This window comes from Pelodiscus sinensis, chromosome 3 (genome assembly GCF_052426305.1).
Source record: "Pelodiscus sinensis isolate ZL-2025 chromosome 3, ASM5242630v1, whole genome shotgun sequence".
Taxonomy (NCBI): domain Eukaryota; kingdom Metazoa; phylum Chordata; order Testudines; family Trionychidae; genus Pelodiscus; species Pelodiscus sinensis.
In genome coordinates this window covers 106,013,479-106,037,398 of record NC_143054.1, presented here as the reverse complement: position 1 = coordinate 106,037,398, position 23,920 = coordinate 106,013,479, and the positions used below count along the sequence as shown (strand labels likewise).

The window sequence follows — 23,920 nt, the reverse complement described above, 5'->3', positions numbered from 1 at the left end:
AAATCCCAAAGGGACTATTTGTATGTTGAATATGCCAGCGATATCTTCACCAGCTAAGTGCCCTACTCAGACACTGAAGTTGCTGACCCTTATTGGTAGCTCTTGAAAAACAGCATATCCACAGTACATGTAGGTGCGTCACAGTGCTGTAGAGCGAATTCTTGACAGAAGTACATTGGAGGCTGTACATGCGCAGTGCGTGATGTGCGCGGGTCCCCACCAGCACCATCGCACATGCGTGGCCACTCTCCCTTCAGTTCCTTCTCTATTCGGAACCCGGTGTAGGAGAAAAGCATTTTTTTCCGAAATAGAGGGAAGGAAGGGAGGGTAGTGTTGCACCCCCAGGGATACTCATCTTGAATGTCAGATACAGCAAGGTGAGTAACCTCCTCTCCGAGAGAGAGATGTTCCTGGGGGTGGTCCACAGTAGGTGACTGCAAAGCAATTTGTGTTATGGGTCTTCGGATCAGGCAGGTAAGCTGTCTGCAGTACGGCCTTTGCTACTCTTGTGTAGTGGAGAGGCCCTGAGGAAAGCACATAGTGCTTAGCAAAAGTTTGTTCTGATGCCCACGTAGCAGCAGCACATATGTCATCGATGGGAACCTTCCTCAGGTTAGCGACTGAGGTGGCAACCACTCCAGTAGAATGTGCCTGGATTGAGATAGGTGGTGGTAGATGATTGAGCAAGTAGCACATGGCGATGCAGCCAGAAATCTAATGAGATAATTTCTGGGATGATATGCGGCTGCCCTTGTTGCATTCTGCAATGGAGACGAAGAGTCGTGGAGACTCTCTGAAGGGTTTTGTTCTATGGATGTAAAAGGAGAGTGCCCTTTGGGCATCGAGGGTATGCATCTGTGCCTTGAAGGTGTTGGCGTGAGGCTCTGGGAAGAATACAGGTAAGTGTATTGTTTAGTTTTTCACCTTTGGTAAAAACTTGGGGTGTGTCCAAAAAAAGACTTTGTCCTTAAAAATAACAGTGAACGGTGGGTCCACCATTAGGGTGGCCATCACGCCTACTCTACGGGCTGACATTATTGCAACTAGGAATGCCTTTTTTAGGGTTAGGTGGAGAAGGGAGCATGTGGCCATGGGTTCGAATGGGGGTTTTGAGTGTCGTCAGTACCAGGTGTAGATCCCATGGTTCTGGGGACAGTATAAAGGAACTGAATGGAGGGTGGCCGCACATACGTGATGGTGCTGTGCATATTGCATGCTGAGCATGCATGCCCCGACTGCACTGCTATCAAGAATCCACTTTGCAGCACTGGCATGCACCTATACTACTGGGGAGACCCCAGAATGTCTCTTGAAGAAAAACCTTGTGCACTCACTTGGAGTACATTTACACTCTGAGGGTGTGTCTAAACTACACCCCTCTGCCGACAGAGGTATGTAGATTAGGCACATTGCTGTTGCAAATGAAGAGGGGATTTAAATATCCTGCACTTCCTGTGAATAGAAATGAGCGCCGCTTTTTGCCAACGCAGCACTTTGCTGGCAAAAAGCAGCAGTCTAGACGGAGACCTCGTTGCATGAGGCATAAGGGATCGGTCGGAAAAGGCTTTCCTTGTCAACCAATCCCTATCTAGACTGCTGCTTTTTGCCGTCAAAGTGCCACGGCGGCAAAAAGCGGTGGCCATTTCTATTCAAACGAAGCGCGGGATATTTAAATCCCCACTTCATTTGCAATAGCGATATGCCTAATCTACATCCCTCTGTCGGCAGAAGGGTGTAGTTTAGACACACCCTCAGTGTAAATTAATTCAAACAAATAAAAAGGCTTTATTTTCCGAAAGATCCCGTCTAGACTGGCGCTTTTCTCCAGCAAAGCCCCGAGCTGGAAAAAAGCGGCAGCCATGTTCATGCAAATGCCGTGGGGGATATTTAAATCCCCCGTGGCATTTGCAATTCCGACTGGTCTCATTAGCATCCCTTTTCCGGAAAAGGGTGCCAATGTAGACACAGCCCCTGTGAGGGCTGGCTCCGGTTAATGGGAGAAGGAAGCAGCTCTGTGCACTTTCACTTCCCCTCCTGTTTGGTGAAAACAGTGGTAATACGCATGAGCGAATGAATACAAGTGGTCACAGCGCTTCTCCGCTCACTCATATTTTTATCTTTGTGTTTTAACAAACTACGGCGACTTTTATTGCTAGTTATCTTGTATTGCTAGATATCTAATGTTAATGTTGATGACCCAGCACCAACAAAAAATTGACTTTGCGGTCACCACCTGAAATGCAACTCCCACCTTTTCCATTATTTTTAATGGGAAAATTGACCCCACATAGCATGTTTTTGCTTAGCATGAACATTTTCAGAAACGCATCTAAAATGTTAAATGAGGAATTACTGTATTGCAGTTCTCATTAAACCATATAGATATTGAGTGTCACCTGCTCAATACAAGACAAAAAAATAAGAAAAAAGTATGTTTCAAAATAAGACAGTTAGATAAAAGAGTCTTTAGCAGTTGAGAACAATCATTAGTAACACACTTTTTTTGGTATTGATCTTACCTCCAGAATCACCCCAGCGTACTAATGCAGAAAAACTAACCAGGATTTCAATAGGCTTCAGGCTGTCCACAAATAAATAATAGAGGACTCGATCATCAGTAAACTGCAGATGGAAAAGGGCATTCATTTTTAATTTTTGTTGAATTAGTCTTTTACAATTTTTTATTTAAATTTCAGACTTTGTGATTCAATGTGCAGTATGTAAAACAAGGAATTAATTGTTGCCAGTGCTTCTAGTTTCATCTGCCTATTAATATTAACCTTTCATTAGAGAGAATAAAGGAAAAATAGTTTCTTTAATGGAAAATGTGCCTACATCTTAAGCACATCTTCCTCATATAACTTTAATTTAATTAAAGGTATTTATTTGCTAGTATTTAATAAGGGATCAACTTAGTTATCAATATATTTTTAAAGGTATGAAACATCAAGGATATTGTTCTACAGTTTTCCAACTCTAATTAAATTCCAACAAACTTAAAAGACACAGTATCAGGAATATTGTTGACTTGTAACACAGTAAGTAGCTTGATTTATATTTTGCAAAAATCATAAATATGGCAGCACTTTGTTTAACAACAACTTTAATGCATAAACACTAGAAACAGTAATGTGTACTGCACCATTCTTAGAAAATACTCTCATTTATACTTCACTTCATTGTCTCTTATATTTCTTCTTAAATTTGACTGTTTCTCATACCATAAATGTGAATACTACCAGTCTGATACCAAGGGTGTGCATAGACTACAGGGTTTCCTCGGAAAAAGTGGCCTTTTTTTGAAAAAACTTTCCCTGAGTCTAGACTGCTGCCACATTCTTTCAAAAGTAAATCGAAAGAACGCAGCAGTTTTTTCAACTATTGAAAACCTCGTTTTACGAGGAATAACTCATTTTTTCGAAAGTACTTTTTTTAAAAAAAAGGCACTATGTAATGCAAACTGTGCTTTTTCAAAAGAGAGCATCCAGACTGTCTGGGTGCTCTCTTTTGAAAAAGCGGCTTGCTTTTTCGAAAGTACTGGTTGTAGTCTAGATGCTCTTTTTCAAGAGAGGTTTTTTCAAAAGTATCTTTCAAAAAAGGCTATTGGTATGTGTTCAGATCAAGGCTAGATGCCCTTCAGGAAGATATGCTTTATCCAAACACAAGTTATTGGGTCAATACAGGGGCAACTAGGTGAAATTTAATGGCCTATGATACATAGGATATCAGACTAAATGATGTAATGGCCCCTTCTGACCTTAACAAATCTAGAAATCTCTGAAACTACAGTATAAAAGTGTTATCCCACATGGCTGATATTTAATTTGCCAGATGATATGAATATTTCATTTACCTGTCTCTAATAAAATGTGATAGTGCCAGAGGAAAGGGTTCTAAAGATTATACTTTGCCATCCGAGCACACAGCTAGGATTGTGTTGATTAAAGTTTAGTAACAGAGCATATTTTCAGTTGTATGCAGGTGCAAACCCAGAGCGTAAGTTAGTCAGAAAAAACTGATCTACTATCTAATTACACTTTGTAACACTGAGCCTAATGATACTGATGTTATGCTGCAGTTATGGGATATAACCCATAGAGATCATTTCTGAGCACAGGAGTTTGTACTAAGTCTATTCATGACAAAGTTTAACTGCACAATAATTACAGGATATTAATGTACTAAATATGAAACTAAAGGAGCAATACATTATTCAGGCGTGTTTAATCTTCCAGCTTCATGAATTAATTAGTTAAGCTACAGGTATCAAAAACATTTCTACAGTGTTTTACATTGTAATTGCAGTATATGTATAATGTAATTCCAGTTACTGGAATAGATTCTCAAGTGCACCAGAGTATCACTTAGCATACCTAAAGAGTCAAGGGATGGGAGAGGATATTTCTGCCCTCCTAATCTTGTGACTCTCAGAGATTGAATCAGTCTGGGATTCATTTGAGAGACATTTCAAACAGCTGCTTAAAGGCAAATTTAAGACACCTTTGTCTTGCTGCTTAAGTGGAGCTGAAGATCTGGCCTACTATACTCTACAATGTAACCTGAAATCTTTTTTGCCACCTCCAACAACCAGCATTTGTTCAGACATTGCAAAATAGTAAACCATGGTAGCACTGTCATTTCAGATTTCGAAGGAAGGAAATATTGAAGTATAAGTGTTAGCACAGTTGATTTTTAATAATGACCACTGACATCCTAAGTATGTTCATCTATTATTTATGCACTATTATTTTGTCTGTAAATACAGGCAGTCCCCGGGTTACGTACAAGATAGGGACTGTAGGTTTGTTCTTAAGTTGAATCTGTATGTAAGTCGGAACTGGCGTCCAGATTCAGCCGCTGCTGAAACTGACTGCCAGTTCTGACTTACATACAGATTCAACTTAAGAACCCCAAGTCAGCTGCTGCTGAAACTGATCAGCAGCTGATTCCAGGAAGCCCGGGGCAGAGCAACTGTGCCTCGGGCTTCCTGTAGTCAGTGCTGGTCAGTTTCAGCAATGGCTGACTTGGGGACGCCTGGGGCAGAGCAGCTGGGGTGCTGCCGGGTTGGTCCAGTAGTGCCCAGAGCGGCTCTGCGGGACCAACCGGCAGCGCCCCAGCTACTCTGTCCCAGGGTCCACAACAAAAGCCTGGTCTGCTGGGGGAAGGGGCACACTAGCTGCGCCCCCCCACCCCAGCAGACCAGGGACACAGGGAGCAAAGCGGCAGCGGGGGGGGGGGGTTGCCTTGCCTCTGAGGCTTTGCTCTGGCGCGGGACCGCTTTGCTTCCGGTGCCCCTGGTTTGCTGGAGATGGTCCCCAGCAGACCAGGGGCACCGGGAGCAAACCCGCAGCCACGGCAGGGTCCGCGCGCTTCTGAGGCTTTGCCGGAGCAAAGCCTCAGAAGCGCGGGACCCCGCCGCTGCTGCGGGTTTGCTCGCGGTGTCCCCTGGTCTGCTGGAGACCGTCTCCAGCAGACCAGGGGCACCGCGAGCAAACCCACCCGGGCTGCGGCTTTGCTCCCGATGCCCCTGGTCTGCTGGAGACGGTCCCCAGCAGACCAGGGGCACCGGGAGCAGCTTTTTTCGCCCCGGAGGTCGAGGTGACATAAGTCGGATCCACGTAAGTCGGGGACTGCCTGTAGTAGTTCTTCATCGGTAGCACTAATGTTTAGGATTTATGAATTATCAAGATGTAGGCCTTTTCAATAAAAAGGCAAAATAAATAATGTGGTGCATGCATTTACCTTAAAATCTGCTTTCTGATAACTATAAGCATATGAATTTGGTTTGTGGAAAATATGCAGGTTCCTAGAAAGAAAAAATGAGTGGAAAAATTATTTTTAGCATTACTAATGTTAGTAAATTTTCTCTCTCATCTCATAAGATGATATTGCAACCATTTCTATCCTTATAAAATAGACTCAAAACTATTTCTTGAAAGTGTTTCAACATTTGGAGCTTCATAAAAGATGAATAGGTACAATTTATCTCCAGTGAAAGCTGCTGACATTGATTAGTATCTTTGTTATAGTTCTAAGTCTTTCTTACACAGGTCTGACAGCTAGTTTTATCTTTGGATTTGTAAATGGCAGCAAACCAAAATCAACTTAAAATTTTAACACTTCAAATCAATATAATATATAAAAAACAGAGGAATGAGGAATGAATGCCTTTATGCAATTTGTTAGTATTTCTGTGAAATGTACAGTTTTTGTAAGCTCACCAGAAAATGATTAAGAAGCTGAATCAAACTGTGACCTCAGTTTGACCCAATTAATCCACCTGAGTTCTACTTTAACTGAGGACAGAATCTGAAACAGAGTTCAGGGTTTTATACAAAAGAAGAGTTCAGATTATTCAAAGTCCCTATTGAGGCTATGATACATTACTGATATACATTGATTCTACAACTGCTGATCTGCTCCTCCACCCTCAACATTCATGCCAATTTTTAACATGCATATCAAGTTCTCTTTATTTGACTTATGTTCACATTAGACAAACAAAGACATTCAACATCACTAACTGTCAGGATAAAAATCTTAGCCCAGCAGCTAAAATTTCTGTATAATAAAAGTTTTTAAGGGTCAGTAGAGATAGACTGATGGATCGTTGTTTAAAAAAATAAGTTCTAAAAATAGATAACTCTCTCTCATCCTTTCTAGAAATGAGAAAAAGGAACTGACAAGTTTGGCATATAAATTTGTTACAGTGGTCTTCAAAAGGTTGACAGTAATTTACTCTGTGTTCAACTAATAATCCTTTAAAAATTGTTCATATTTCACTGTTGACTTTAAATGGACCTTTAACTAAATTACACCCTTTACAAATAGGAAACAGTGTTTGCAGAGTGGAACGGGGAAATCACTTGCCTTATGACTATGCTTCAGTAAAGGATTCTCTTACAGGATCTTATGGTATTCTTACTCCTGATCTGGAGCTTCCTACATGACACAGGCAGACTTTCCCAAATTCTAAGTACTCAATAGTGTTTAGCCCCTACAGATAGTGGGTAACATTGGCAGGTTCAGGCACAAGCTACATACTACTAGGGACGTTAAAATGAGATTAATTTACTCATCAAGCAGTCAATAGAATTTGTATGGACTACTCGATTAGTTGATAGGAGAAGGCAGCCCAGCTCAGTACTGGCTCGCGCCAGGTCTGGGACTAAACCCAGCTGTGACTCTGCAATTTAAAAGACAAAGCTGATTTTGGTTGCTGCCCCCTGGTTCCTACTACCTTGCAGAGCTGCAGTGGGGTTTAGTCACGGACCTGGCACAAGCCAGGATTGAGCCAGGCTACCTGCCCAGCTGGCAGTAACCCCCATCTGTGGGGGGCACAGCAACTCCCTGTCTGCAGAGGGCTACTGCTGGAGCAGCTTCTGCCCATGGCCAGCCCATGCTGCCGCAAATAGAAGCTTCTTCGCGGCGGCAGCCCCTGTCCTCAAAGGGTTTCAGTGGGGAGTTGGGACCCCTGCAGACAGGGGTTGTTACTGGAGCAGCCTCTGCCTGCAGCCAACCTGGGTCCACCGCAGGGTGAGGCTGCTTCGCAGTAGTCTCCCCTGACCTCCCTGACCCCTGCACTGGGGGCGGGGGGAGGGAGCAGGCGGCACAACAGAGACAGTGCTGGGGGGAAAAGCTTTTAAGCTGGCTCCTGCCAGCACTGGCTCTGCTTCTCGCCCTAACTGCCCCTGATAGAGGCAACAAGGGTGGGGGGAATGCAAGTAGTCAACTCAATTACCTAAGCCTAGGCTTCTCAGGTAGTCAACTAGTCAACTACTCGCTTACATCCCTACATACCACCCTCACATACCATCTATGACAATAGCCACTGAGGTAAAGACCTTCCAGTCAGTTCCTAATGAGCAGAAAGTGAAGGCTACCCAAAGAAATATCAATCATAAAAATAAAATAATTGAAATATTAGTGAGGCTAAAAGACAAAAGCTTAAAAAAGCATAGAGAGAATCAGAACATCTAACAATAGGTTATTACGCATATTAAGAAGCATATTAAGCACATCAATAAATTCTGACTTCTGTAAAGATACCAATCAAAAACTCAAAATGCAGCAAGAACTGAGCAGATGTACTCAATTAGAGTCATTTGTTTATATAAAATAAAACATTCAAAAATAAGGAATAATCTCCATTTTTCTTTCAAGGTATAAAACACCTAGGATTGAAAAAAGTTAGGTTTTCCTACTTTTGATACAGAAGACTGAAGACATGTCTACATTGGAACTGGAGATGTAAATTTGGCTTGAATTTGCAACTAAAAATAGTAGGGTAGCCATAGCTGCATAGGGGTGGCAGGATAAACTAGTCTTGGATGAGATAGTGGTTGGGGTGGCTAGCCCATACAGGCAGTCCCCGGGTTACGTACAAGATAGGGACTGTAGGTTTGTTCTTAAGTTGAATCTGTATGTAAGTCGGAACTGGCATCCAGATTCAGCCGCTGCTGAAACTGATCAGTTTCAACAGCGGCTGAATCTGGACACCAGTTCTGACTTACATACAGATTCAGCTTAAGAACCCCAGGCGTCCCCAAGTCAGCTGCTGCTGAAACTGATCAGCAGCTGATTCCAGGAAGCCCGGGGCAGAGCAACTCTGCTTCGGGCTTCCTGTAGTCAGCCGCTGGTCAGTTTCAGCAGCGGCTAACTCGGGGACGCCTGGGGCAGAGCAGCTCGGGTGCTGCTGGGTTGGTCCAGTAGCGCGGCCGCTCCTCGGCGCTACTGGACCAACCCAGCAGCACCCCAGCTGCTCTGCCCCAGGCGTCCTGATTCAGCCACTGCCGAAACTGATCAGCAGCGGCTGAATCAGGACTCCTGGGCAGAGCAGCTGGGGTGCTGCCAGGTTCGTCCAGTAGTGCCAAGGAGCGGTGCTGCGGGACCAACCGGCAGCGCCCCACCTGCTCTACCACAGGCCCCGGGCTTTGCTCCACGTCTCCCTGGTCTGCTGGGGGGGGGCACTAGCTGCGTCCCTCCCCAGCAGACCAGGGAGACGCGGAGCAAAGCGGCGGAGGACCCGGGCCGGACCTCGGCGCTTCCAGATCAGCGCCGCGGTCCGGCCCGGGTCCTCTGCGGCTTTGCTCAGCGTCTCCCTGGTCTGCTGGCTCGCCCAGTAGACCAGGGAGACGGGGAGCAGCTTTTCTTGCCCCGGAGGAGGTGGGCGGTGGGACCAGGCATCCCGCCGCTCCTGTCCTCCGGGGCGAGAAAATCACCGTTCGTAACTGCGGATCCGACATAAGTCGGATCCACGTAACTCGGGGACTGCCTGTACTGCTACCCAAACACCTGACTACTTTTAGAAGGCTAGTTGATCAGAGCTTATGTGGTTATGTGTACACAAACTAGAAATTACATCTCAGTCTGCAGTGTAGGCATACCCTGAGATAGTGAAGTGTGTTTATAATGCTGAAGTAGGACATTAATAGTGTATAGGCCTTGAGCTAGCCCTCTGCAGAGAGATGAATAAAATAACTGATAAGATCTATTTAAAAGTTTAGTTCAACTCCAAAAAGTCACTGTAAAAGGCACAATTGATTGCATGGTTTTTGTCAGTCAATGATTTTATAAATTATATGTGCTAAATGTATGAGTTAAAACACAATTTTTTTAACTTCCAACCTTGAAAATATAACTCAACATCTATAGCCTGGTCTAAATTATAATAGTTCCACTTGTGAAATGAAATCATTCTACAATTTTTAAATTACAATTCAATATTAATCATTATATTATTATTATTACAGTATAAACTGATTTAAGCAGGTTCAATCATGTCCATATTACACAATAAAGACAAGTTCTTAAGCTGAATTCTTGCCTTTTTCATCCATAATAAAGCTTCTTCGTATTTTACTGACAACTGCACCATCCCCCCACCTGTACTCAATTTGCAAAGGTGTAAGAAACTGGGAATTATACTGAAGATACACAAAGACTAATAGAACTCAGCTTGTCTTTGCTGAGTTGTGTTGATGCTGCAGTAACAAGAGGACTAAAAGATACCAACAATTTATTTTTGGTCCTAAAATTAAGCCAACATAACTCTGTATAAAACACAAGGAGCAGATGTGTTAAGATGCAATTTTTACAAAGCCCTTTTTCATAGTACTTCACTTCTTTGATCTACATTTCAAGAAATATATAAAAAAAACCTCTACTCCTTACTGAAAACAAGTACAGAAGTCTTCAAAGCTGAACCATGTTTCCCGGGAAACAGGATTCCGTTCTGACTCAATTTCTTCTGGTGATTTATCCATCACTTGACTGTATATATTGGTGTCAACTACTTCTGATGTCGGAAGCACATCAAAGCTTATATTTTCAATTAATTCATCTGCATGAATAAGAAATACACATAAATGTCAATATGCTAACAATGTACACATTAAAGAAATGTTTTTCTTCCACATATTTTGAAAATGGAAATACAATAAAATCAAGGAGAATAAACCAGAATAGCAAAAACAAATTTTAAAAAACCATAGTTGACTGTAATTGAAATTTTCTAGCTTTTCCACCTCCGTTCATCTATACATTTGAAATTGCACACCAACCCAGAACATATAATACTGGCGCTACGGTTAGACTCTCTGTAGTCCTCTGCATGTGACAGTGAACCCAAAGTCAGCTATAAAGTACAGAAGAGAAAAGCAGAAATGGTATGAGATTTTTGATTAACTGAAGAGCAAAAACAACCATCCAGAGGACACTATGACATGCATTGTGTAAGTATTTAACATTATTACTTTGCAGGAACAGGGCCTAATACTCCTATAGTTCTCCTTTAGGAAAGCTGGACTTCCATAATCAGATTTATGATGAATATGGACATGGAAATTTTGTTTTGGCTAGCCATCAGAGGTAAAAGTGCATGACAGAGTGAGTAATGTACACTCTGTATCAGAGGTGGGCAAATATCGGCCTGCAGCCTGGATCTGATCCACTAGAGTTTGCCCGTAGTGGGTGACCACATGTGCCCCCACAGGCATTTGCAGCTCCTGTTGGCCACAGATCACTGTTCCTGGCCAATGGAAGCTGAAGGACGTAGTGTACCAATCCACACCATTTTCCATTAGCCAGGATCAGTGATTTGCGGCCGGCCGCTGGAAGCAGCAACTGCCGGCTCCTGTGGAGGCACAGGCAAACATAGCAGCAGCTGCCTGCCAGGAGCTATCCCTGGCAAATCGCTGCCATTTTAGTGCCTACCTCTGTTCTATATGGTATTTATTCTGCACCAAAAATATAGTACTGTATTTACCTTAACCTAAATCACAGGAAGTGAGTCAATTTACACGTTGCAAGAGCAGCCTGAATAAGCTAATAGTGTTGTTTCCTATACCACGATTGATTTCTAGATAGAGGAATTTACTAATCCCAGGAATGCCAAATTGGTATCTTTCACAATGACATTAACAGGCTATTTAAAAAGAAGTTGTGCTCACAGGTTATATTTTCGACTCCCTGCTCTATAAGAGTTATATAAAATATTGTCTGAGATATTTAACCCAGTCTGAAGACAGGCTTCTGTGCTGCACTATTGCTGTGAGTTACTGTAAACCAGACAGTTTAATTCAGATACGAACAAACTAATTTTATTTCCCATCCACAATGTTTGCTAAAGAAAAAGAGGTGAAGAAATATCAAAATGGGTATAACAAATGGACAAATCTAATTAAAATTCTTCATTTAGGTGAAAATATGTCATAGAATCATAGAACTGGAAGAGACCTCAGAAGGTCATCAAGTCCAGCCCCCTACTCTAGGCAGGACCAATTCCAACAAAATCAACCCGGCCAGGGCTTTGTCAAGCCGAGACTTAAACACCTCTAGGGATGGAGACTCCACTACTTCCCTAGGTAACCCATTCCAGTGCTTCACCACCCTCCTAGTGAAATAGTTTTTCCTAATATCCAACCTGGACCTCTCCCACCACAACTTGAGACCATTGCTCCTTGTTCTACCATCTGTCACTACTGAGAACAGCCTCTCTCCATCCTCTTTGGAACCTCCCTTCAGGAAGTTGAAGGCTGCTATCAAATCCCCCCTCACTCTTCTCTTCTGCAGACTAAACAGACCCAACTCCCTCAGCCTCTCCTCAAGTCATATGCTCCAGCGCCCTAATCATTTTGGTTGCCCTCCGCTGGACCCTCTCCAATGCGTCCACATCCTTTTTGTAGTGGGGGGCCCAGAACTGGACACAATACTCCAGATGTGGCCTCACCAAAGCCGAATAAAGGGGAATAATGACATCTCTGGATCTGCTGGCAATGCTCTTCTTAATGCAACCTAATATGCCATTAGCCTTCTTGGCTACAAGGGCACACTGTTGACTCATATCTAGCTTCTCATCCACTGTAACCCTCAGGTCCTTTTCTGCAGAACTACTACTTAACCGGTTGGTCCCCAGCTTGTAACTATGCTTGGGATTCTTCCGTCCCAAGTGCAGGACTCTACACTTGTCCTTGTTGAACCTCATCAGATTTCTTGTGGCCCAATCCTCCAATTTGTCTAAGTCATTCTGTACCCTATCTCTGCCCTCAAGCGTATCTACCTCTCCCCCCAGCTTAGTGCCATCCGCAAACTTGCTGAGGGTGCAATCCATCCCCTCATCCAGATCATTAATAAAGATATTGCACAAAACCGGTCCTAGAACCGAACCTTGGGGCACTCCTCTAGAAACCGACCGCCATCCTGACATCGAGCCATTGATCACTACCCGCTGGGCCCGGCTTTCTAGCCATCTTTCTATCCATCTTACCGTCCATTTATCCAACCCACATTCCCTTAACTTGCTGGCAAGAATATTGTGGGAGACCGTATCAAAAGCCTTGCTAAAGTCAAGGTATATAACATCCACTCTTAAGGTATAAAACATAACTCTCACTATGTCCTGTTCTCAATGATGTCAATAACATTTTTGCTTTCAATTTCAGTAAAAGATTGAAACCTGAAGTCATATGAAATTAATGAAAGAATGAACACGATCTATTTTAATCACAAACAAATGGATTTACCTTTAGTCAAGCCTTCTGTGTTATACTGTTGAATGAAGGAAGTCTCCTATATGGGGAAAAATAAAATCTGGTCATAACAATCTTGGCTACATACAAATTGCTGAAAAGAACATTTAAAATTAAATAAAAAATAGATTGTCATCTATTTGTTCATGTACAATTAGACAATCACTTATGGAAAAATTAGGCTATTTAGCAGGTATGTTACTTCTGTGTATTACATCAAGTACACACAACACAGTTCAAACATGTAGCCCTTTCTTGGTCCAAAGGGAGATTTACCTCAGTAGCAATGCTAAGATCTCATTCTTACTGATTAAACTTTGCCTTTTTAATATTTATTTATGTACAGTTTTATAACTGTTCCAGCACAGATAGGCATATTTCTCAAAATGTGGAAAACAAATGCTCCTAATATAACAAAGTCTTAATAGTATCCCTAACTGCAATGATTTTGTCGTTGATACCAGCAGTTAATAGTACAAACATTATTGAGGGTATGACTTTAGGCTCATTAATGTCAAAAGGCTATATTTCATAATGTAGAAACCAAAAATTAAATGCAAGCCATGCCATAGTGAAGCTGTAAAATAATAAATATGACAGTCTACATTATAGCTTTACTGTTACCAAAATTTTAACAAATACTTTAACAAATATTGGAAGAAAGTCTTGTTCAGAAGATACAGTATAGAGAAACAGGTTGCTGATTCTACAACCACATAAAACAGAAGAAAAAATAAAGCTATTTGGCTAAAAAGGTTGCAAAATATGCTATGTGGCTGTTGTATATATACACTCACAAATACACAAATTATGGAATAAATAATTTTATTTCTGTAATCATGGCATATGCTGTGGAACCATGAAATAAACTCTATTTTCCATATACTTGACACTTCATTTGTACTTTCCCCGGGTATCTTACTTTCATCAAAATTATTTCTAACAACATTACAAACTTCCAAGCTATTTCCAGCTCCATGTCAATAAAACTTCTATGCCAATCCTCTTTGTGTGTTTTCTCATATGTCACATTACACATTCTTATTACCAGGGCTTGAGAAGCGGTGGCGAGCCCTGCTCGCCAGCCACACGGTTTGGTGCGCTACACATGTGCTGATCGCGCTGCGGCACCGTGCTGGGGTAAAATCTACTCGCCACGGGTGAGTAGATTGCCCTAATTGTCGAGCCCTGCTTATTACTAAATATAGATTGTATGGATACATAACTAGATGTATATGACTCCTTACTGTCATCTGTTTTTTAGAACAGTGAGTTATACTCGTAATTTCAAATAAGTATCATTACAAATTATACACAACCTTATCTATTTAAAGTGTTCTGTGCATACACCATATGTTGGAGGAAACTTCACCTATAAAGCTAGGCTCCCTTTTTTATTGTGATTCCCAGATGTGCAGTTCTGCACACAGAAAAACAATTATTTTAATAGCTTCAGAGGAGTAGCTGAGTTAGTCTGTAACATGAAAAACTTTAAAAAACAACAAATAGTCTAGTAGCACCTTAAAGACTAACACCACATGTAGATGGTATCATGAGCTTTTGAGGGCACAACCCCCTTCTTCAGATGACAGAAATTATTTTAAAATATTTTAGAAACACCTACAATTAAAATGGCTTTTCTAAAAAAAATCATGATGTTGTTACGTAAAAGGTCAGCCTTCCAGGGATAGAAAAGAGTTCTTTATTCATTTGTAATGGAGAGATTTGGGATATTTGAAACTAAGAACTAATACTATCCTCAACCTCAATATTGCTTGTCTTGGACTTCAGAGCAGTGCAATTTTGGAAGATTCCACATTTGAGGGGTAAGAAAAAAAGTTTGTTTGTTGGGTTGCCTCTTTCAAAACATCAAGTGTTTGAATCTGGTCAGAGGTTTGGAATTAGAGCCTCCCACATAAATTAATTAATAGCAGAACGCTGGTGGGACAGAGATGTATGTTAGCTATCACCTAAGTTCCCATTAAGCTGTGCAGCTTCCATTACGCCCTGTGCAGGGTCTCAGGGCTGCAGCAGGAAGTAGCTAGTGCAGCAGGTCTGACTTCTAGGCAGAGCCCTCAGATACCTCTGCCCCAGGCCCTGAGCCTTCTCCCCCACTCAGATTCTCTTAGACCCGCCCCATAGTGCACATAACAAAATTCATTCTACTAAGAGGGGAAAATAGAGGGAACACTGCCTATCACATGGATGGGCAATTTATTATGTGTTTATGAAATATAAATGCAAACAGACATGTATGTATACATACACACTTTCTGCCAAACTGCTTTTGAAAATTCTTGGAGTACCAAAGTAGAAGCAAACACCTTCTGCAGCCAGGCAATATAAGCATCATTTTTGGCACAGGCACACCACCAAGCCATTGCTCTTGTTAAGGCTTGTAAAATAGATGCACGCCTTTAGCACAGTTTTTGTGGCATATTAGGCAAGTGCCAGATGGGGCTTTGCAATGGCCACACATCTGCATAGGTGCAGGAAGTAGAAGTGCTGGTTGCAGGACCCTTAGATTTTGAGCCCTGCCAGCCTGAGCTCAGGTCCCAGCCACACTGCTGCCAGAGTCTTGAATACTAGCCCTGGATCCTGGCTGCCAGCAGCTCCACAAAAGTCCTGGGGGGCTCTATTGCATGCCTTGGGGTCCCAGCCGCTAACTGCCATCCCTGTGCCTGGGGCTGCACTGCTGCCCACAGCTGTGGTCCTAGCCTTGGGCACTTAGGAATGTAGACAGAATAAAGGGGGATGCAGTTCAGGACCCCACCCTAAAAAATTGTCCCAGCATCACTGTAGGTTTAGTCCATTCAATCAAAGCCCCATATTGGGGGATGCAGAGACAATGACATAATGAAGTCCATTACAGTTGTATATGATACAACTTCTGACTTAACATTGCAACAGATATAACAAAAGGAGTTTTATGGAAAAACAAGTCTATAAACAACCTATAGGGGAAAATACTTCACTGGTTTGAACTATCATAGCTCCATTGACATCAAGCTGAGGAACTGCCCTTTGATAATGTGCAATATTGATTAATGAAGCTCTCTCTCCTGAGAATGCCCAGAGAATGGCAACCACATATAAAATACATCTATTTAAATAAACTAATTTAATATTCATTAGTGATTTTTTTGGTAAAATCAAAAGGTATATTGAAGAGGAGTCACAAATCATATATACTGCAACATTAATTTAAACTGAGCACTCAAGGAAAAAGGATCAGTTCTATTTTCTGACATTGTTATTTCCCTGTAGCATTTCTGCCAGACAGCAAGAATGAAAACTTATTAAAAAATAGATATTGGGAATAAGCAACAGGATAAAAAGCCATAGTTGCTGTAAATATATGGTATTCACCACCTGATAAATTATAGAAAATCCAGACAATTCTGAAGTGAAATTCAGACAAATATTTCACTTTACTAATTTTCTCTACTACAGTTGTGACAGCTAATGTTGAAGATCATTGCATGAGTGTTTATCTGAGGGAGCAGTATTTGAGGTGATGAGGATCAGAAGGGGAAAGAATATGGTTATTTTAAAAAACCAATCACACAAGGTAAAACAATTAAAAAGTTGTAACATACCATATCTTCTTTATCCAATCCTTCTCCTATATTTCATATCCCCAAAATAAATGAAAAAAGGAAAAAATAGAGCTCCGAAAGAAAAGATAAAGCCCCAAAAATTTGTCTTTATAAAATCTAATACAAAGTTCATAGCATCAATTCCAATAAGTGTGCGTGCACTATATAAAACCCTAGATCAGAGATTACAGATATGTATGTATATGCATATATAAAGTCTTCACTGACTTGATTATGACTAATTGCTGCTTATAGATTTTGTGCTTTAACAACAAAATCTTTAACAACAAAAATCTGCAATTGCCCGAATAAGTAGTATGTTTATGTATTCTGAAGCATATATCAAGTGCAAATATTTTGCAAGGTATTCCCAGAGCCAGACTATGTGAAACACAAAGCCCTCAGGCGCCATCATTCTCTTGGGGACCTAGAAATGTCAGAGCTAATCTGTTTTCATTTTTAAAAATGAGTATATTCCTAGTCTTTTTCTTTGGGGGAAAAAAAGGAAAAAAAGTAAATATAATTAGGGTTAGGAATTTGGATTTTTCTTAAAGATCTTTATATTCTCCATCTCTGCAACAGTCACCTCAAGCTAGCCTTTTGGCTTCATGAAACACTTGGTCACAGGTCCCTTGATCTATGAGAAAACCCCAGAGAAACTTGTGAGTGTGACAAACATTGCTGCCCAAGTTGTTGTTGCTACAAACTCACTCCCAAATGGCTACTGTATAGGGTTGCCAGGTGTCTGTTTTTTCCCCCCAACTGTCCGTTATTCAGGTCCCCCGTCCGGTAAAAAAAAACCAGAAAATAGACAGTCATGTGAAATGTCCGTTATCGTCTGCTTCCTTTGGACGGAAGCCGGGTGGGAATAATTTTCCCCAGCCACGTCTGGCGGGGGCGGGGGAGTGAGGAGCAGAGGACCATTTAAGGGTGCACAGCACTTTTTTTTGGCTCAACAACTTTGGTCTCCCCCCCCCTTTTTTCCTCAACAGATTTTTTTCTGTTTTTTGGGGGCGAGCAGGAGGGGTTTGGTATTTTTTGTTAAACCATCTGGCAACCCTACTTTCAAATGAGATGCTTTCTCTTCAGAACAGCTAATGGGGTCGCTAGCCAAAAGAAGAGGCAACTTAGTAATGTAAGGTGAACTCAGCAGCAACAGAGGTCAGGTTCAATATTCAGACTTCTTTTTTACAAAATGAATCTTCTTAAGTGTAGAAGCGATTTCATATTTAGCTAGAAGCCATTCTGTATAACAAAAGCCATTTCAGTTTCTTGTGTCTGCACGAGGGAGTGAACTGGCCTTCACCGAGGTGGGGAGAGACCAGAGGGATGCGCTGTTGGAATGTGTTAATGAACTATTTTGAGCTGAAGCTCGAACTTCCTTTTAACCTGTTTCTTTCTATGCTAATAATAATTCCTCTTTGAAGTTCTCTTTGATTTCTTGCCCTGACGTCAGACTTGTTTGGTTAAGGGTATAAAATACTAGGATTGATTGTATTAAGCAGCCTTACTGGGCCCAACTTTGCTGGGACCACGTTTGGCTCACTTTGCTTTTATTGGCCAATAAAACTGTCTGTTTAGCCGCGTAAACTGAGTGAGGCGTTTGCTTCGACAATTTGGAGGTTCCACCGAGATTCCTAACGCGCCACTTGCCCATATGGATGGACCGGCACTCCACTTCCATACCTCTCAGAGCGCTCAATAGAAGGTAAGGAGATACCTGTTACGAAATCTCCTAGGCTGTGTCCAGACTCAGGGGTTTTTTCAAAAAAAGTAGCCTTTTTTCGAAAAAACCTCACCCGTGTCTAGACTGCAGCTGCGTTCTTTCGAAATTAAATCGAAAGAACGCGGCTTTTCTTTCGATGGCGGTAAACCTCATTTCACGAGGAAGAACGCCTTCTTTTGAAAGTTCCTCTTTCGAAAGAAGGCGTTCTTCAATGTAAATAGGGCTTCTTCGAAAGAGAGCATCCAGACTCACTGGATGCTTTCTTTAGAAAAAGCAAGCCGCTTTTTCGAAAGTTCAACGTGCAGTCTAGACACTCTCTTTCGAAAGAGGCTTGCAGTCTAGACATAGCCCTAGTGAGGGCTTGGGATTTGGAGTGACGGCCGGCCATCGGGGTAAGGGGAGCTACGGAATTCAGTTTTGTGGAGCGGCTAACATTTTTGTCTGTCTGTGTCTGTCTTTGTCTATTAGGCCTGTCTTATGTGTCACAGTTCCAAAAGGGCACACCGGTGTCTCTAGTGAGGCAGCCATGCGCTGGACCCTCTGTGTTCGGACGCTAAAAGCTGGTGTGGTGCCATTACTCTCTCTCGGCACACGAAACTGTGGGGAAGCTTTGTTGTCTCTCTCTGTTATTTGTGGGCGTAGTACTGACCTCTGAGGCTAACCCCAGGCCATAGTGCCCCATTCCGCCAGGCTGTCTCCAGGCGCCAGGACGTGGTGTTCTGCCGGGCTGGGGCAGGTGCCGGAAACCCCTGCGAGCCAGGTGGACCTTGAGTCCAGTGTCTCGCAACAAAAAGGGGGGGGAACCAGTGCGAGCAGGTGAATTCTTGATTCGGTGACTCGCAGAGCGAGCAGGCGGATCCTGATTCAGTGACTCGCAGAGCAAGCAGGCGAATCCTGTTTCGGTGACTTGCAGAGCAAGCAGGCGGATTCTGATTCGGTGACTCGCAGAGCGAGCAGGCGGATCCTGATTCGGTGACTCGCAGAATATGGTGTAAGCAGGCGGACTTTAGTTCGGTGTCTTACAGAATTAAGCGCGCGCAGAAAATGGGGGTAGGTCAGTCTACAGGAATTCCAGTGCCTTTATGATAAGTGCCTTCTGGTATAGGATCCTAATGAAGTCTGATATTAAGTGTCGGGTGTCTTAGGGCAGCGCCACTTAATAGAAACCCATGGGAACTGGACAGTAAAGAAAGATGCATCTAATTGTGGAAACTGTAGGAAAAATGTAAAAAAGGAGAAAAAAAATGTTTGTGTGTGGAAAATAAGTATAAATGTAATGAGCAAAGTATAAATGCCGCTGCATAGGTCTGAGACTTGAGCTGATCCCAGCTGCACCAGGGCTCTCCCACGAGGGAGCCCTGAACATAAGGGGGGGGGGGGGCAGCTGAACCTCGAGACTCAGTGGATATGTGAGGGAGTGACGACTCCCCTTATTTCATAAGCTGCTAAGGTCTGACACTCTAGACCCGGCAGACTCTTTCTTTGGAGTGTGTAAAGTTAGTTTAAGTGGGGATTAGTCTAAACACCCCCCCACTCTGCCAAAAGGCACCCCTGTGTACTGCATGTATGTGCATAATGGTCCAAGGACCTGTAAGCATTTAACAAATTGGAAAAGAGGAAAAATTAAAGCCCTGAAGAATAAAAGTAAAGCTCAGAAAAGCAAAAATCCACCCTGCAGTAAAATAGGTAACTTAAAAGTTGCTGCAGCACCTCTGTGCCAAAATAATGCATAAGAAGTGGAAAAAAAAAAGAAAATAAAATTCTCAGTTGGCACACCCATATCAACCAAGCTTGGGGGGAAAATCTGGCACAACATCACCCCTCTATCCCTCTTTATAACGCATACACAGGTAGAGAGGAAACATGAAAAATAACTGAAAGGAATTAGCTCTTCCCTTTGAAAACACGGGCTCCTGTAACAAACTTGCCCAATCCAAAGCAAAACACAAACTTTAAAATAAGTTTAACAGTTTAAGGAAAGTGTTCCTCCAAATCCTAAGGGGGAGGGGAAAAAAATAAAAAAACCTGCTTTAAGAAATGACTCCTTGTTTCTTGCAGCCTCTTTTAATCATCTTAGCAATAAAACAGTCAAGTTAAACATTTGGCTACAGACACTTTGTTAAATCTATTAAAGAGAAAATAAGAAATTCTACTGAAACTTCATTGGTTAACCGCATAAAAAAATAGAATCTATACATTGTAAATTTGTAAAACCTGCACCCTAAGGGTTAAATGTGTCTTCCAAGGAACCTAATTATTGTTTAAAAAAATCCAAGCCCAGAAACTTCACAGTGTTTCTGTTCAAGGCTGAGCTGATAGCACCTTTGGCTTGCTTTCAGATCCAAGGTTGTGTGTCTGCAAACTGCCTGTCTGTTCTGGAAGGGGGGGAGCACTGTCCCCCATAAGTAAGTCTGTAACATTGCATGTAATTCTTTTCAGGAAAGAAAAACCTTTTTGCTTGCTGGAATAGTAATTAGCAAGCACCTTGTTCTAAAAGTTTCTGTAGCAGTAAAAAAAAAAGCCTGGTCTGCAGTACAAGAGGGAAACTAAGGCATGCCACCTATAACTTAATAATTAAACAATGAAGTAATTTACTCAAACCCTCTGAAGCTAGTGTTCAAAATAAAAGCATACCATTGGGTAACAGCAGGCTGATAAAAAAGTAGCAAAAATCTGTAAAGAAAAAAAAGTGTTCTAAAATATAATGCACCACCCCAATGTGGGTAGAAATGTTTTCTTTGTCTTTCAAATCATCAAGAAGCGCTAATATCATCTAAAAATTAACTGAAGGAAAAAAAAACCCATGGTTCTGTGTCATGACATAATAAGTTTGTGTTCTGTCCAGATTTGTTTTGTGTGTGTCTTAATTTTAATATATGTATTTTTAACATTGTTGTGTGTACAATATTGTTGTTTTAATAAAAGAATAATTTAAGTCTCTTAAATAATCTTAACTTCGTGCTTTATACAGATGGCTTTTTTGCTTTTATAATTTTAGTAAAGTTTTAGTAGCAGGCTATGCAGTTTGTACTGTCTAGAATGTAGTAAAATCTGCTCCTCTACCTGCTGTTTTTCCCTTCTCTCCTACCATCGCCAGCTCCTTTGCCATCTCTGTCAGAACTAGCCCTCCTGCAAGACCAAGCCCCAAAATCGGAAAAGCAGGAGTGGAAACTGGCAGGGTGCACCTTGCACCCAGACCACTTGTGGTGCAGCTCTGATGGCCACATTGTTGCCCCAGTGGTCTTACTACCTCACCTTGCCTCCGTGCTCCATGAATTGTCGCACGTTGGCAAAGGGGGGATGGTAGCAATCCTTAAAACAAAATTGGTTTGCTCTCAAATTCTCCCAAGCAGCCAAAGATTACTGTCTGGCTTGCACTGTCTGCCAAGCCCACAACATGGGTAAACCTATAAAAACAGTTCCGGCAACCAGACCTCCGCCTTTAGGACCATTTATGAATTTACAAATGGACTTTATTCAATTGCCTAAATGTCAATCCTTTGAATATGTGCTGGTTATTGTTTGTTTGTTTTCGGGATGGGTAGAAGCTTATCCCTGCAAGAAAGCGGATGCCATCACAGTAGCTAAGAAACTTCTAAATCATTACATCCCATCATGGGGAATACCCCTGGTGATCTCCAGTGATAGAGGTACCCACTTTACTGGACAAATTGTTCAAAAACTGACAAAGTACTACTCTATCAGACAAGCACTGCACTGCCCGCGACACCCGGAGAGCGCAGGAGCAGTAGAAAAACGTAACGGGATTTTAAAGAACAAACTTGTTAAAATATGTAAGGACTCTGGTTTAACATGGGTAGTAGCACTCCCGATTGCCCTAATAAGCATGAGAGCCACTCCTAATCAGAAAATTGGACTCAGTCCACATGAGATTGCATGTGGCTGACCTATAAGACTGTTAAGCAGCCCAGAAATTGACCTGGCTGATGCCACACTTGTTAAAAGAAGCATAGTCAAGTATTGTCAGGAACTTATAAGGTGTGTACAATCTTATCATTCACAGGTTAAGGACGCCTTCCAGGAGGCCCCGACTGAGCCGTGCCATAAACTACATCCAGGAGACTGGGTATGCGTGAAAGTTCACCAGCGAAAGACTGCCCTGGAACCCAGGTGGAAGGGTCCCTACCAAGTCCTTCAGACCACCCATACTGCTGTAAAGTGCGAAGGATTGCCCACCTGGATTCACGCATCCCACTGCAAACCCGTCCTGGCCCCTACAGAAGTTGTCCCCAACAAGGAGCACCGCAGACCTGGTACCAGAGACCCAGGTCCAGAAGCAGACGGGAATCACCGCAGACCTGGTACCAGAAACCCAGGTCCAAAAGTAGACGAGGATCAGCGCAGGCTTGGTACCGGCAATCCAAGCCCTGAAGCAGACGATCCTAAAAGACCGAGGCCAAGGTACCAGCTGCGGCCCAAAAGGACCTGCCAGCAATAGGTGAAGCAATCTACGAAGTCTTGAAGAACAGCCAGCATGAGGCTGAACAAACAATTCATGTTGAGCTTATGCTTAATCTTGTTTTTAATACCTAGTAGTTATAACCTATATGGTTCAAATGTGTTTATGCTTTTAATGAACCAAGTTTCCCAAGAATTTAATTCCACAGGTTGCTAGATATGTGCTCACAGTCCTGTACATTCAGAAGGAGGCATCCCAATGATTCCAGTCCCACTAAACAACACTCAAATATGGCACACTGTTTAGTGAACTAAGCCAAATGAAACTCGGCAAGAAAAAAAAGGTTTACTAACCCAGGGTATATCTGCCTAGTCTTGACCCCAATTGAAAAGTACTGCTGAACATATAATAGTTCAAGAGCCAAGGTGGGGAAATAGCCCAAACCGAATGGCCCTAGACTATGTCCTAGCTAGTAAGGGTGGGGTTTGTGCCTTAGTGAAAAAGGAATGCTGTGTGTATATCACTGACACCAGCAAAGAAGTGAAGGAAAATGCCTCAAAAATTGAAAAAACTGTGGAATGCTTAAGGCAGGGGAAAGACTGGACCCTCTGGGATTGGTTAGAAGGCTGGTTTGGACATGTGGGAACTTGGATTTTGCAAGGTGTAGTTTTAGTATTGGCTATATTCTTTTGTGCTTATTTTTGTTTCTTGCTAATCAAATGCTGTATTTCTTGTATTCTAGAAAACAAGGGACAGACCCTCACTAAAGGGAATGTGGAAGTAATGATGTTAAAATATGATAAGCAGAGAGAGGAACAAAAAATGTATATAAAGGCTTTGATAAAAATGGAGATGTAAAACGGTTTAATGGTTAGCCTTTAAAAGGCTAAAAGGGGGGAGATTGTAGAAGCTATTTCATATTTAGCTAGAAGCCATTCTGTATAACAAAAGCCATTTCAGTTTCTTGTGTCTGCACGAGGGAGTGAACTGGCCTTCACCGAGGTGGGGAGAGACCAGAGGGATGTGCTGTTGGAATGTGTTAATGAACTATTTTGAGCTAAAGCTCGAACTCCCTTTTAACCTGTTTCTTTCTATGCTAATAATAATTCCTCTTTGAAGTTCTCTTTAATTTCTTGCCCTGACGTCA

At 42.2% G+C, this 23,920-nt stretch overlaps 1 protein-coding gene and 1 long non-coding RNA gene across 4 annotated transcripts in view; one reads left to right on the top strand and one right to left on the bottom strand.

Annotated features, from left to right (window-relative positions):
- ADGB (androglobin) overlaps positions 1-23,920 on the bottom strand; it is a 242,408-nt gene that overhangs the window by 118,351 nt on the left and 100,137 nt on the right. For all 3 annotated transcript variants that reach the window (XR_012902706.2, XM_075924379.2, XM_075924378.2), the window contains exons 14-17: positions 13,023-13,068; positions 10,174-10,342; positions 5,743-5,806; positions 2,520-2,622 (exon numbers count right to left, since the gene is read on the bottom strand). Coding sequence is in view for 2 of the 3 variants with exons in the window: in XM_075924379.2 (XP_075780494.2) it covers positions 2,520-2,622; positions 5,743-5,806; positions 10,174-10,342; positions 13,023-13,068 (382 nt within the window). In the remaining variant the exon portion in view is untranslated. The remainder of the gene's footprint in view (positions 1-2,519; positions 2,623-5,742; positions 5,807-10,173; positions 10,343-13,022; positions 13,069-23,920) is intronic.
- Positions 19,162-23,200, top strand: LOC149524699 (uncharacterized). Its single transcript, XR_016349200.1, has 2 exons — positions 19,162-19,344; positions 22,378-23,200. It is a non-coding gene; the product is annotated as an uncharacterized LOC149524699 (long non-coding RNA).